The sequence below is a fragment of the Musca domestica genome, unplaced genomic scaffold (assembly GCF_030504385.1).
Source record: "Musca domestica strain aabys unplaced genomic scaffold, Musca_domestica.polishedcontigs.V.1.1 2, whole genome shotgun sequence".
Taxonomy (NCBI): domain Eukaryota; kingdom Metazoa; phylum Arthropoda; class Insecta; order Diptera; family Muscidae; genus Musca; species Musca domestica.
Window position 1 is genome coordinate 23,360,647 of NW_026712249.1, and position 15,056 is coordinate 23,375,702.

At 40.4% G+C, this 15,056-nt stretch overlaps 1 protein-coding gene across 1 annotated transcript in view; it reads left to right on the forward strand.

Moving 5' to 3' along the window:
* The first annotated feature begins 525 nt into the window (after positions 1-525).
* The window catches only part of LOC101898944 (thyroid receptor-interacting protein 11), a 97,505-nt gene continuing 82,974 nt past the window's right edge, over positions 526-15,056 (forward strand). The window contains exons 1-2 of the mRNA XM_005180854.4: positions 526-905; positions 7,577-7,708. Of these exons, the coding sequence (XP_005180911.2) occupies positions 687-905; positions 7,577-7,708 (351 nt within the window). The 5' untranslated portion in view covers positions 526-686. The remainder of the gene's footprint in view (positions 906-7,576; positions 7,709-15,056) is intronic.

Consider the following 15,056-nt stretch of genomic DNA (forward strand, 5'->3'; position numbering starts at 1 on the left):
ACCTCAAGCGTTTTTATGTACTTGAACCTTTAGTTTTACAATTTAACGACTAAATTCATAGTTTTCAGTTTTTTAATATAATGTTGTTGCAGCAGTGAAATCTCGTTTCTCTCCCTTAAGATTTTCGCTTGTGCTCTTTCACTTCCAAAATTGTTGAGGCTGAAAAAAATCTGTTAACTTTCCCGTACAACAACAATTAAATGTATATTGAATTTATTTTATTTAAAAAAATATATATTTTTTAATTTTCCTTTGCAAAGACATTATGAACACGTCAGTTTCTCGGTTACCTTCACATCTATTCCTTTTTATTCCTTGGGTTCCCTCATTCTCCACTCATTCTTATGTTGCCAACAGTCAGGTGTTTTTGATGACAAAACAGCTGACTTGTTCAAAACAAAACGACGGACACTATAAGATTTTTCTGAAGTGTTGCCAATTGGAAGCTACTAAAGAGTTGCCATATAGTAGGAAATATGGAAAATATAGAACAAAAGAAAACAGCCAATAAAGCTTGTGAATCAAAACAGAACAAGACAGATTTTTTGCTATCATCATCATTTCGTCGTTTCTTTATAAAGAAAAATATTAAAATTTTAACGAAAAATCGAAAAATTCAACAAATATTTAAGTGAAATCTATTGAAAATCAATGTGAACGTGTCTGTGTGTGATTTGTAAACAAAAATGTCTTGGTTAAATAATCTAAACCTGAATACAATTAAAGGTCAATTGACCAACTTGGCAAATGAAATTTTGGAAGAAACTGCTGGTCCTGGTGACGATGAGTATCGGGGTGATCGTCCAACAACTCCAATTGACAACAAAACGGCCATAGCCATGTTGGCCGATACCCAAAGGGAAAAAGAGGAACTGGATAAATTATGTTCCGACAAAGAAATGGAGGTGAGTGTGAAACAATGTTTCTGTTTTGTGTGTGCACAACATCAGCAGCAGCAGCATCATAAAAAAGAAAAGGAGGGCAGTGGTGCAAATGAAGCTGGAAAAGGGTGCGTGTGTATGATGTTTGTGTGGTGCGCGCCGCAACGCAAGTTGCAAAATACAGTGTAGATAGAAAATTCGATTTTTCACTTTCCTCTCAGAGTAGTGTCAAGACTAAAAATTACTTCAATGCAGTCCAACGTCAAGAAGGCATAGCCAATTTGAGCAATAAAGGCAGGTTTTGCAAAAGGAGTTTCGAAATGCATTGCGGTTTATAAATTTGTGGTTTTATTTTCGAAGTAGTGTGCCAAATGAGAGAAGTTTTCATAAAGATAAGTGAGAAATTGTTTGTGAAAAATGTTTGTTGTCATATTATGATATCGCACATATCGTAAAGGAATTCCGAAGGATATCAAAGGGTCCTAAATGTATTACCAACAACAAACAGCGAAAAAGGCGGAAACTACATTAGGTAATAACTTGAAGCAGGAGTTTTCTTCAATATTGAATTTGTTTAGTTTGTTATATTTATTTGATCAATCTATAGATTTGATATTTAGATGAAAAGGACATGTATTATGTAATGAGTGAATATATTTGATATGACGATATATCCTGAGCTGTGATTTTTCATTAAGGGTTTGTAGTACACAGAATCCCTTTCTGTCAAAAAAGTTCAACATAGGTTCATTATTATATTCGAATTTCTATCTTCTTGGCTGTAAGTCTCTGTGAATAAAATTTCGTTCTACGAAAAACTTTCCATATCGGACCAGGTTTTGGCAAAAGCTCCATATCATCAACCAAATTTATACGCTTTGGAACCCATCAAAAATTGAATGGAAATGATTTTTAACTGGTTAATTTTCTTGAGTTCTAATGAAATCATGAAACACCCGATGTTTTTGTCAATATTGGATCCAATTTCTTGATTTCGATGTATAAACATATTGGAATTGAAAAAATATATAGAGGGTGAGATAAAATTTTATTGTATGAAAACAAAAATATCGGAAATAGTCAATGAAATCGTCACACGCTGCCCAAATGTTGCTCTGCGGTATTTTGATCGACACTTCGATATTTTTTAGTGCCAACATTGCTTTCCAAAATACTCCAGATGCAATAGTCCAACGGATTGGTATCCAGAGATTTTGGTGGCGCTGGAAATGAAGCGAGGCCTGCTGAGTCCTGGTGGAATGTCCAAGGTCTGCGGCAAAATGTTTTTGTGGCCAATACACCCTTCAGAATATTTTCGCGATAATATTCGGCATTTTTTCTGATGCCACGGTCGATTAATACGAGCGGAGAGCGACCATCGGCTGTTATGGCGGCCCACACCATCACCATGGCTGGCGCTTGAGTTCAGGTGGCCAACATTTTCAGCAGACCTCTTTGGCAAGTAAACACGATATTTTTTTTATACCCTCCACCTTGGAAAGGTATATATATTCATAATCAGCATAAAACTCTAAGTCGATTTAACGATGTCCGTCTGTCTGTCTGTTGAAATCACGATACAGCCCACATTATTTGACGTAGAGCGCCAAAATTTAGCAGAGCTATTTGCATTGTGTCTAGGATGGTTGGTATTGAAACTGAGATATATCGGTCCACGTTCTGGTATAGTCCCCATATAACGGTACCCCCCGATATTCGGTATTTTGATGATTTATGCCACATTTTTTCACGGATTTGTCTAAAAATTGGTATTTGTGGGTCATAATGGGTCCTAGTTCGTGTAGCGAAACATTGTAATTATAGGTCCACGTTTTGGTGTAGCCCCCATATAACGGTACCTCCCGATATTCGGCATTTTAATGGTTTTTGCCACATCTCTTCTAATGTTTCTTTTAACCTAAGGTGGAGGGTATTTAAAGTTTGGCCTTGCCGAACTTAATGTTTTTTTACTTGTTTTGTTTACAAACTGCTGGACAACGAATGTTTTCTCATCGTAGAAAAAATCGGTTTTTTCACTTGTGGTTTTCCAGCCAGATATGAAGAAATCACGCTTGAATTCCATTACAAATAACTTTTTTTCCTGGAAAATTGTCACCAAATTGCTTTTGTACGCTTGTAAGCAATAATAATTTTATCAGCTGTCGCACAAGTGGCTTAAAAATGACAGCAGTCTGAAGTTGGTTGCAGTTTTTTCATCGCAACCTGTACGTTTTTATTCGTCCATTTGAGATTCTAAGTAATTTGAATCGTGCCTTATCGAAATAACGGTTTTAGACCCTAGGCCTCTTTGAACCAAATCCGATTCAGGATATTTGAAGTCGATCTAGCGTCTGGTTGGTGCACATGATAACTCTTCAAGGGAGTACCCGATTTGATCCAAACTTGGTACATCGTAATATTATCATCAAATTTAGAGCGAGTTCGGAGATGGGCAACATCGGTCCACTCCTTCTGGTACCTTCCCCACAAAGGGTCAACATTTTGATTATTCCATTCAAACTTGGCACATCTTAATATTTCTATCAACACAAGATCTGTTATAAAGATAGTAGAGATTGGACCATTCGTTCTGGTACCTTCCCCATAAAGGGTCAACGTATTGAATAACCAAAACGATCATAAAATCCAAAGTAAGCATCCCGTTCTCTTCATATTTCACACATCCCATTATTTCAACTAGCACAAGATCTGCTGCGAAAATGGGATATATCGGTATATATCTACTCTTTCTAGTACCTCCCCCACAAAGGTTCAACATTTTGAATATCGGTGAAGCTCATAAAACGCGAAATTAATATGCGAGTTGGTACATTTCAATATTTCCATCAAGGCAAGATTTGATATAAAGATTTGTGCCTAATGCTAACAATTTTGATTAAAATAAGCTTTTGTAGAGATCTAATAATCCCCATTTCGGAAAGGCAAAGAAATTGATCAAAGAAAATATGTTCTAAGATTTTATATTTAAAAAGATGACTGTTTGTAGTAATGCAAATTAGCAATATCTTGGAACTGAGCTTAAGGAGCATAACGCAGTTACATCCGATGACGAAGATATCCCAGGATATATGTAGTTTCGGCATCGTTCATCATACTATGATACAGGTTTTATCTTCTATGTAGGGTACGTTTGCAGAAAATCTCACGTGAATTTCTAGCCTGGACTTCATTGTTGTATTTAACCAAAACGCAACTCCTACCCCAAATGATACCAAGGCTAAGGAGATCATTCAAGTTACTTACATCGTGCGAGACATCGAAACTTCAGTTGTTTAAGACAAACTTCCAAGTAACTTCTCGAGAGAACCCTCAACTAGCTATATGGAAACTCTCGATTTGGAAATACTCTATTTGTATCGCATATTGCTGCCCAACCCAAAACCCAAGCATTAGAAAATAGTTACGATGGAGGATCAGTGTGCCAGTTGACGACGGTTAAATTACTCCCCAAAAGAGGAAATAAATGAGTGATGAGTTCCTAGGATGGAATATGAAAATATTGGCTACTAAGTAAACGGCCACACTTTTTACTTCATGGTCTGAGGATAGAGAACATAGCTCTATGCGTAGCTGGAAAGACATTTAATTCGGACCACGAATTAGCCCAGAATCCTAGGAATTAGGTCCTCATGGCGCCAGCCGGTAGCACTTGGAACGCGGACATTGCTGACATCTTAGGGAATACGAGTGCTATGCAGTGGATTAATATCCATACCTACCGGAACGCTGCCTGAGGACTGCAACAGAGTGCCTTCTCATGATACCAGTGGGACATCTACATGAGGAGGCAAAAGTCTTTCCTGTATTTCAACAATACCTGCTTTGGTGTTACCGTGTAAGTCATTCAAAGTACGTTATATGGTGAAAAGAACTCCCACACCCGAGCGACGATATAAGAGAGAACCTCCAGATCAAAAAGCCTATCAGGCAGAATGAATAGCATTCATACAGATGCAGTTACCGATGTAGTCAAACACTACATTAGGAAAACGTCGACCGTCTAGACAAAGGTAGGGTATTTTTGGTTTAACTACCTCCAATTCTTGAGGACAAATTATACTCATCTGGCTATAAGGAAACAATCCCGCGAGATTTGGGAATACTGTCTCTACATCGTTTTCCAACCAAAATTCAAGCATTTCAAAATAAATAAATGAGACCCCACTACATCTAAAGAATTCAAGTCTAAGAAGGCGAAAAATAACGACACTAAGGCGACATATATTTTACAACCTCCAAAGGCCGTTAGGATTGCGAACAACCCCAGTACTACTACACAGAAGACTGTCACCTGGCAAACCTATTGGAAAAAATTGGTTAGAACGTCTGAATTATTACAGCATCAGTATCGGATTGTTTAAATTGTTGGCAACGGCTAATTCGCTCTGGAATTCTAAGAAAACGGACAGTCGAACATTTGTCTCATTTAACGCTAGTGTATAGATCACCTCGAAAGTAACACGAATACATGAATGATTCTACACCATGTACGATTTCTTCCAGCCCATGTGGTAATACCACAATTTTCGATGAAAGATGGTGCACGTGTCATCAGAAAGGCTACGTCATCCGAAGGTCTTGATGGAATCCCCATGGTGATGTTGAAACAAAAGTTAAGAATCAAACCAGGCCCTCAACTTGTTACATCAGGTACTCCAAAGTCAAAGGGCCACCTTCGAAAGACTTTTTAAGTCTTCCGTAAAGATAAGAAAGAACCAGGCTCTCAAGTATTTACTACGGGAGCTGATAGGGAAATCGTTTTGCCTTGTTGGTACACGATAGGCCGTTCTGTAGTAAACTGTGCCGCTCCAGTGTTTTCTGTCAACGTTAGTGTTATGCAATGCAAAAATATTCAGTCCTGCCAGGGCGCCCACCTTCGGATCGCAAACCGGGTGTGAAAGCCTTAATTAATTGGATGTTATAAACTCAGCCATCCCAATCACCATCTGATTCGTCTAAATGAGGAGGCGAAGGTCTTACCGGAGCGACAGCATGATATCATGCTGTCAATGCAATACTTGCTTGGCATTTCAAAATAAATAAATGAGACCCCACTACATCTAAAGAATTCAAGTCTAAGAAGGCGAAAAATAACGACACTAAGGCGACATATATTTTACAACCTCCAAAGGCCGTTAGGATTGCGAACAACCCCAGTACTACTACACAGAAGACTGTCACCTGGCAAACCTATTGGAAAAAATTGGTTAGAACGTCTGAATTATTACAGCATCAGTATCGGATTGTTTAAATTGTTGGCAACGGCTAATTCGCTCTGGAATTCTAAGAAAACGGACAGTCGAACATTTGTCTCATTTAACGCTAGTGTATAGATCACCTCGAAAGTAACACGAATACATGAATGATTCTACACCATGTACGATTTCTTCCAGCCCATGTGGTAATACCACAATTTTCGATGAAAGATGGTGCACGTGTCATCAGAAAGGCTACGTCATCCGAAGGTCTTGATGGAATCCCCATGGTGATGTTGAAACAAAAGTTAAGAATCAAACCAGGCCCTCAACTTGTTACATCAGGTACTCCAAAGTCAAAGGGCCACCTTCGAAAGACTTTTTAAGTCTTCCGTAAAGATAAGAAAGAACCAGGCTCTCAAGTATTTACTACGGGAGCTGATAGGGAAATCGTTTTGCCTTGTTGGTACACGATAGGCCGTTCTGTAGTAAACTGTGCCGCTCCAGTGTTTTCTGTCAACGTTAGTGTTATGCAATGCAAAAATATTCAGTCCTGCCAGGGCGCCCACCTTCGGATCGCAAACCGGGTGTGAAAGCCTTAATTAATTGGATGTTATAAACTCAGCCATCCCAATCACCATCTGATTCGTCTAAATGAGGAGGCGAAGGTCTTACCGGAGCGACAGCATGATATCATGCTGTCAATGCAATACTTGCTTGGGTGGGTTACAGAGAGAACTATCCGAATTACCATCTGGTGGATGGGCAACACCCGCCAGACACGTAAGGAAAGACCTTCCTGATCTAGAAATAGAAAGATCAAAAGGCCTATTAAGCGGGACTGAAAAGTATTCACTCTAACGCGGTCTCAGAAATCACTGAAGGATATAGAGTGAATACTGTACTAGGAGACCCCCCTCCCATCGCAGCTGAAGAGCGGTAGTTGCCCCGACAAACCCGAGTAGTTTTGGCTCAAATAAGATCCGGATGGTGCAGCCGCCTCAATTCCTATTGGGACCGGATCAACAGCGAAGTGCAGAACATCTGCCCAGCTTGTGGCCAGGTCCACATGACACGCTGCACCTATTTCGCTGTCCAGCCAAACCTACACACCTAACTCCAGTCTCGTTTGCATTCTTTTTGGAACTAGACTTAGAGGCAGAACCCGATTGAGAGGAGTCAGAACGAACACAGCAGTATGAGCTGCTACAACAACAACCATCTGTTTTTATTAAATGCTATAAAACGTCCTTTGGGTCCATAGATAGAGGTTTAAAACATCAAATGATATTCCTTAAAATGCTTAGACTTTTAATGGTTAGAAATTGTGTCAAATAAACACCAAAATGTATAAATATAACTCACTTTTGTTGTCATACAGAACATGTCCGCTCTTGCCACCTATATTGGCCTCCTTGCATTTTATGCAAAATTATATTCACTCATACTCTTTTCTTTTCTATTTCTTTTGATTTTTAGATTTTAGCACTACGTAAACAAATTGAAACTCTATTACAAAATCAAATTAGCGATGCTGGGGGTGGTGGTAGATCAAGTGGCAGTGTTGGTGGTAGTGGCGCTACGGGAGGCAGTGGACGTACCTCAAAATCGGTAAGTGAAAATTGTATGTTCTTTGTCTTGATGTTATTTAAATCTGTTTCAGTTTTTCGACGACGATGATGATGACGTTGTCGGCGTCATATCATCGACAACTCTGAATGAAGGCAAAGATACTGTGATAAACTTCTATTATTTGCATACATCCCAGGAATATATCATACATATTTATGTATATATTTCCGGATAGTTTTTTCTTTTTTCTCCTTACTCATACACAATACACACATGTATATCGCCTCAATATACAAACATATGTATGTACGTACATATTTGTGTGTACATAATAATGTTATCACAGAAGGTATGTGTATGGTCTGTATTACCTAGAATTGTGAACGACAACATCCACAGTTTTTTTTGATCTAAATATTTACATATTGATAAAGAATGGAAAAAAAAATATAACAAAAAAACGCCTGATAAAATCAAGAGTAATATACCGTCAATGTTTCATGCCATTAGCTCGCGCAATGCCCACCTCATCCACTTTTGTACACCTTGTACTGTTTGCCTTTGGGGTTTTTTTTTTGTACAACTACGTTGAGATTATCTTTTCTCTTATCAAAGTAAAGTTGGAATTTTTATGTGAAAGTCGTAAGGTATAGTTTTGATATAATGATTAGGAGATTTCTGGGGATCTCCAATACATACTTTTATATCCAAGTAGTAGATTTATTTTTAACAGGCTATTATGAATTCAAAAAATATATTCCACATAAATGTTGGTCCAATACGTATATGTGAAGTGTCCATAAATAATTGCTTAATATTATCGAAATTTTGGGGGCACACGAATTCGACAATACGCTCTAATGCCACCGGATTCACCATCTCTTTTGACGAATAAGTCTGTAAAGCAGTCTGACATTGGAAATTAATGTCAAATTATAAAGAAAAACGACGTCAGGATTCTACAATATGTCATGCAATGATGCCAAGCTGCTTATGTATCTCCACCTTTAGTCTTCTTGTTTGTGGTTTAAGGCTGACAAGGAAAGTCTTCCTAAGTGGAAACCATCCATTAGTCTGTTATGCTGAAAGCTATTCTATTTTCATCTACTTCGTTCGATACAATGACCTTTCTCACAAGGACTTCTTTTATCTAATCCTGCCATCAGAATCAGACTTTTCGATGATTAGGATTAGATCATAATCGGGGACTGTAAATATCGTTTATCGTCCTTTCCCGTTAGTCATAAGGGAAGCAATATTTCCGTGGATTCTGCTGCCCTTATTGACCGCAACCGCTCATTGATGAAAGAGGGATTAACCCTTTGATTGACCGAATCCTTTCCAAAGGTTTTCTGTATGAGTTGTCGAATTGCCTCAACCATTCATATTCGTAGGGCTCCCTGAAAAAGCTTCGCTCAGGAATTTTGGCATTCCAGAGACAAAGCTGCGATATGTCTGCGAATTCGTAGCTACCGAACTTCTCTTATAATTCTTTACCTTGACATGCGCAGCAACTAAAGTCCACATAATTCCTTCTTGTAGTGTGGGAAACGGTGAAGGCTTTGATAATTTATTTTACTTTTGTTTTTGCAGGATTTACTACAAATACATTATTAGATAGCTGTAGTTGTGTGGCCGGCTTCGAGGCCGAAGGTTTGTGCATTCAAGGGTTTTGAGTTTCCAATTATCGTTGGATTTTGATCAACTGTTTCAGCCTGTATTGTCCACACACAACCACGTTTATCAGGGCAATTGAAGATATGCTGTGTATTTTGGGACTGTATTACACGCTGGGCAGATGTTTCGCACATCTTCATCAATTCGTGCCCAATACAAATTGAGACGGCTACAATATCCTTGACGCAATTGCGTCAAAATTACCCCGGTAAAGTTGGACCTCCCCCTCTAGATCGTGAAGGTCATTTCCAACATGCCTATGTGGGGGGAGGGGGGTGGTTATCCGCCATGATGACTCCTACGACATCACACAAGAAATTACTGCAACAAGTCTATGATTACTATTGGGCTATGCTGAATTAATTTCAGAATTAAATTCCAGTCGACCTGCACATTCAGCTGTTTTCTCATCTTCGCAGACCATGGGGTAAAGAGTGTGTCCACAGACGTAATGTCTGATATTTTGATATTTCTCACTTGCAAGATGGCTGCCGCTCCGCGAGGTATGAGTCCAGCTTAACACATATGACATCTACGATAATATCACTCGACATGACTATTCGGGTGCTTGCATAAGTTACGATCTTTATACTGTCTGGAGGGCGAGTGACTCCGGAAAGGTAGAGGGAAACCATACCATTAGGCACATTAACATTTACCAGATTCGATCATGTACGAAGGTTTTAGAACGAGAGTATATCATTTTTAAAATTGTCACACGTACTACAGCCTTGAACTATCTCCTTCCGTCTCCGATACCCAGGCTGTAGCTTATCTTATTTTCTCTCTCTCGAGCCTTACTACTCGTTGATGCCTTCCACCGAAATTCACACACTTGAATGTGCCGGGTGCAGTTCAATCAGGATCGGTACATATATTTAGAATTTCGCCACGCATTACAGCCTTAAACGTCTCCGATACCCAGTCTGTAATCTTTCTTATTTTTTCTCTTCCAAGTCTTTCTTTGATGAGGAGAGATTCATTTCTCTCTCCCTCTCCAGGGCATAATTTTTCGAATGGGTTGTTCTATCGGCCTCCGTCGACATTTCAATACTAAGAGGAACTAAAACATGATTTGTCCGAGTAGAATGAACTCGGCTGTGATGGAATTGCTGTTTGTGTGGGGATGTATTTTGGAGGGTATATGAAGGTTGTCATTTCGTTTTTAACTCATTGAAATACTGACGTTGGACCCTAAAAAGTATTTTTTTTTGATCAGCATAAAATGGTACGTTGAATTAGTATGTCCGTCTGTCTGTCGTTATCATGCTATCTTTCGAACGCATTGTGTATTTTGTAAGCACTTTGGTCAAATCCGTAATTAGTCCATATCGGTCCACGTTTTCGTATAAACTCCCCCTCATAACGTATAGACCCTCCACCCCTCCTGATATTTGGTATTTTGAAAATTTAAGCCGGGAGATCTTTTGAACATTCTCAATGAAGCCAAGTGAAAAAATGTTCATAATTTTTTTTTCGAAATTTTTATTTTATTAAAAGCTTAATTTTTACAGGTGTTTTGCGGTCCCACAATGTTGTGTTTATTGCCCTCCCAAAAAAGAGTCAGTCAGTCAGCATTGTTTGAAAAAAAGCAGCTTATTATTCTCCTCTCCATGGATTTCTGGTGGTTATTGTTATTTTATCTTCAGACAATGTACATACAATATAAATATGTATATTATTTACTTTTCCCCTTCTTATTTACACTCATTTTCAAACACCATATACATTTTTCGTATGTGTGTGTGCGTGCGTTTATATAAAAAATGACTTATCATTTAATGTTTTATCATTATTGGTTTCTGTACTCGCACCAACCAATCTATTTGGTTTTTATTATTGCACAAAAATTTAGTGTTCCATCCTTTTGTCGTCATTAGTACGGCAGAATATAAACCCACTCCAGTTTTTTGTTTTTTTTTTTTTTATCTTCCAAACTATAAACCGGGGGGGAGCAGAAAATTTGCGTCCCATGTTTATTGTTGTTTGAATAATTTGATTTTAGCTCTTATTTATTGTAAAGACCATACGACCGATAGAATATTAAACTGTGATTTTTTAGTTACATGACTGTACCTTTTTGTGCCTGTCTGTATCGGTTGATAATAGTGGGGATAATTTCTAATTAGAATTGATTACGCTTCGATATTTGAGATAAGAATCAAATAAATGTCCGTTGACAAATCAGGTTAGCGACTAATTATTAATTGTTATATCCTTAGCCATATGGTTACAAGGGATATGCAACATTTAAAAAATGAGTCTTATGAAATGCCATTTCTCTTTAGACGAAATCCCTTTTAGGATATTTGGACTTTAAGATCTGCCAACGTACGCCCGTCCGTCTGATCCGATAACGCTTATATCAAACTGTTACTTCTTTATGAATGTGATGGTTCTGGTTGAGCTTCACTTCAAAATCGACAATTTTTCGTATTTTTGTACCGAATGAGCCAAAAATGAGTTTCTGGCAAAATGGAAGGAGAGCACGATGAACTTTATGTTCTTTTGATAATAAAATTCAAAGATATACGTGGTTCCTACAAAACTGTTTGACAGTGAAGCAAAACACGAAACTTGTGTATTTTCATTGATCTTGCTTGGGAGACCTTCGAGGTTAAATCGGAACTTTAACAGCTTTGTACGGCATCAACTGCTTCATAAATTGCTGTTGGGGACATTACGGGGAGTCTCGTACTGCGACGGCGATGAAGATAATGTCATGACAATGTAGTCCATATCGATATACTCCTGTATCCGATTTAAGCCGGAATAATTCGGAAATATACCCACTCCATGCATCCGTTGCATCTCACCGAGACCGGTGGATGCGATTATGGCAGACGGAACAGAACCATGTTCCAGTACTGTTTTCGATGCCTTCATGATTACATCAGAAAAATGGACGAACATGAACATGTAGTTTCTGGGTTGACGGCGCCTCGTCGAAGGTTTGTTTCTTCGAGACTTTCCGGTACATAGAACAGTTATAGGATTGTGTGTGTCTGTTTGCCGCTTCGATCCAGGAGACGAAGCTGAGTAACACGTGCAGCCCTCAGAGGTGGAGGGGTAGCGTTTCTATTGCATCACACTGTCCAGTACAGACCTATCTCTCCTGAGCTTGTCTCTACAGGGTGAGATAAAAAAACTGTAACAAAATCAAAATCCATAATTTCTACATTTTTTAAATTTTATTGAATGAAAGCAAAAAATGTCGGATATAGCATCAAATTTTAGAATAAGTTTTGATTTGTTCGAATTGGCCACCTTTGGCACGAATTATGGCCTTCAAATGGGCAATGACACTTTGGTATTTTTAGTGCCAACCTTGCTTTCCAAAATACTCCAGACACAATAGTCCAACGGATTGGTATCCGGAGATTTTGGTGGCCATTATGCGCTGGAAATGAAGCGAGGAACCGCGTGCTGAGTGCGATGGTGCTGACTCGTGTTGGAATGTCCAAGGTCTGCGGCCAAAATGTTCGCATGCCCAAAGCTTTAATACACCCTCCAGAATATTCGTTGTTGTTGTTGTAGCAGTAGTACATGTGCGTGTTTGTGTTCTGCTAATCTGGTTCCAGCTCCAGGTTTAGAAATTCGGCTACTTTAACGGGCTGTAGCCAGAGATCCTCTGGAGTGAGTTGGGTAGGTTTGGCTGAGCAATTAAAAAGGTGTAGCGTATTGTGCGGGCCTGTATCACACGCCGGGCAGGCGTCACGCACATCTTCATCAATTCGTGCCCAATACGAATTGAGGCGACTACACCATCCTGAACGTAATTGCGCCAAAACTACCCTGGTTTGTCTAGGCAGCTGACGTTCTTCGGCTGCAATGGATGGGGGGTGGACTCCGAGGACGGCATTCACTTTATAACTGCTAATAGCATCCGCGACTGCATCGGTGTGAATGCCACTCAGACCTGCCTTATAGGCTTCTTGATCTAGAGGCTCTCTCTTGTAGCGCTGGACCTCCCTCTCTAGATCATGTATGTCCTTCCTGACACGCCTGGGTGGGGGAGAGTTATCCACCATGTGATGGTTGGGATGGCTCTCACGGTAACACCCAAGCAGGTACTGCAACGAAAGCATATTATTATGCTGACGTAAGGGAAGGACTTTCGCCTCCTCATGTAGATGGTCCACTGGTGTCATGAGGAGGCACCCTGTCGCAGTTCTCAGGGCAGCGTTCTGGCAGGTCTGGATATTCTTCCACTGCGTAGCACTAGTATTCGCAGACCACACTGGAGCCGCATAGTTGACCACAGACCGACCTATCGCGTTATAAGAGGTCAACAAGGTTTCTTTGCCCGCACCCCAAGAGCTGCCGGCTAGCGCCTTGAGGACCTTGTTCCTACTTTTCATCTTGTCGCAGATAGCTGTGGCTTGCGCGGACGACTTGAACATGCTGTCGAACGTTACCCCAAGAATCTTGGGGTAGTTCGAGGTCGGTATTAAATTCCCCTCGACCTGAACATTCAGCTGTGTTCTCATCTCCGCAGACCATGTGGTAAAGAGTGTGGCCGTTGATTTCGTGGCGGATATTTTCATATTCCTCGCGTGGAAGTATGCGGCAAGCTCCGCGAGATAGGGGTTCAACCTTTCGCATATGTCATCGACCACTGGACCCGACGCCATGATCGTACAATCATCCGCATACGTTACGATCTCAATGCCGTCTGGAGGGCGAGGAATTCCGGAAAGGTAGAGGTTAAACAGTTCCGGAGATATCACCCCACCTTGGGGAACTCCCTGTTTCACTCTACGGGCTTTGGACTTCTTGTTCCGGAATTCCACGTACGACTGGCGTCCACACATATAGTTGATTATCCAACGTTTCAAACTTGGCCGGAGGGTAGTTCTCTGTACGTCCTCAAACAGTGTGGCATGATTGACCGTATCAAATGCCTTTGATAGGTCAAGGGCTACCAACACTGTTCTGTCACACGGCCTGTTCTGGTTTAGTCCTCTACTAATATGTGTGGAAATGGCGTGTAATGCTGTTGTGGTACTATGTTGTGGACGGAATCCATGCTGGTGGTTGGCAACTGCATAGCTTCCTCTAATGCTGGGGAGGAGTAAAGCCTCAAGAGTCTTTGCTACTGGCGACAAAAGCGAAATCGGCCTGTACGATTCGCCTTTACTGGCATCCTTGCCTGGCTTCAGTAGCGGGACCACCCGGCCCATTTTCCAGGTTTCGGGCACTATGTGGGTGGCTAGCGACAAATTGAGAACTTTTGTTAAGTACTCGACTCCCGGCGTATCCAGCTGCTTCAACATTACCATTGAGATTCCGTCCGGGCCCAACGCTTTGGATGACTTAGCGTTACGGATGACATTTGCAACATCACCCATCGTAAACTGTGGTGGTTCCTCCTCGGCGGGAAGAGATCTGATACGACGTAGTACTCTTCGCTTCCCCCTATCACTCTCGGGGTGCTCGACAAATTGTCGGTTAAAATATTCCGCGCACCTCTTCGGATCAGTCACCGTTACGTCGTTAAAAGTGACTGAGGTCCTATCATCCTTTTTTCCAGGGTTCGAGAGCGACTTAACCGTTACCCACAGCTTACTCATATCGGTTCCAATGTTGCAGCACTTCAGATGGTCTAGCCACTTTTTCCTCTTATGCTCCTGTACCAACCGGTTGACTTCCACTGTCAAATCACTGATTCTAGGATCAGTAGGGTTGGTACGACGGAGATCATCACGCT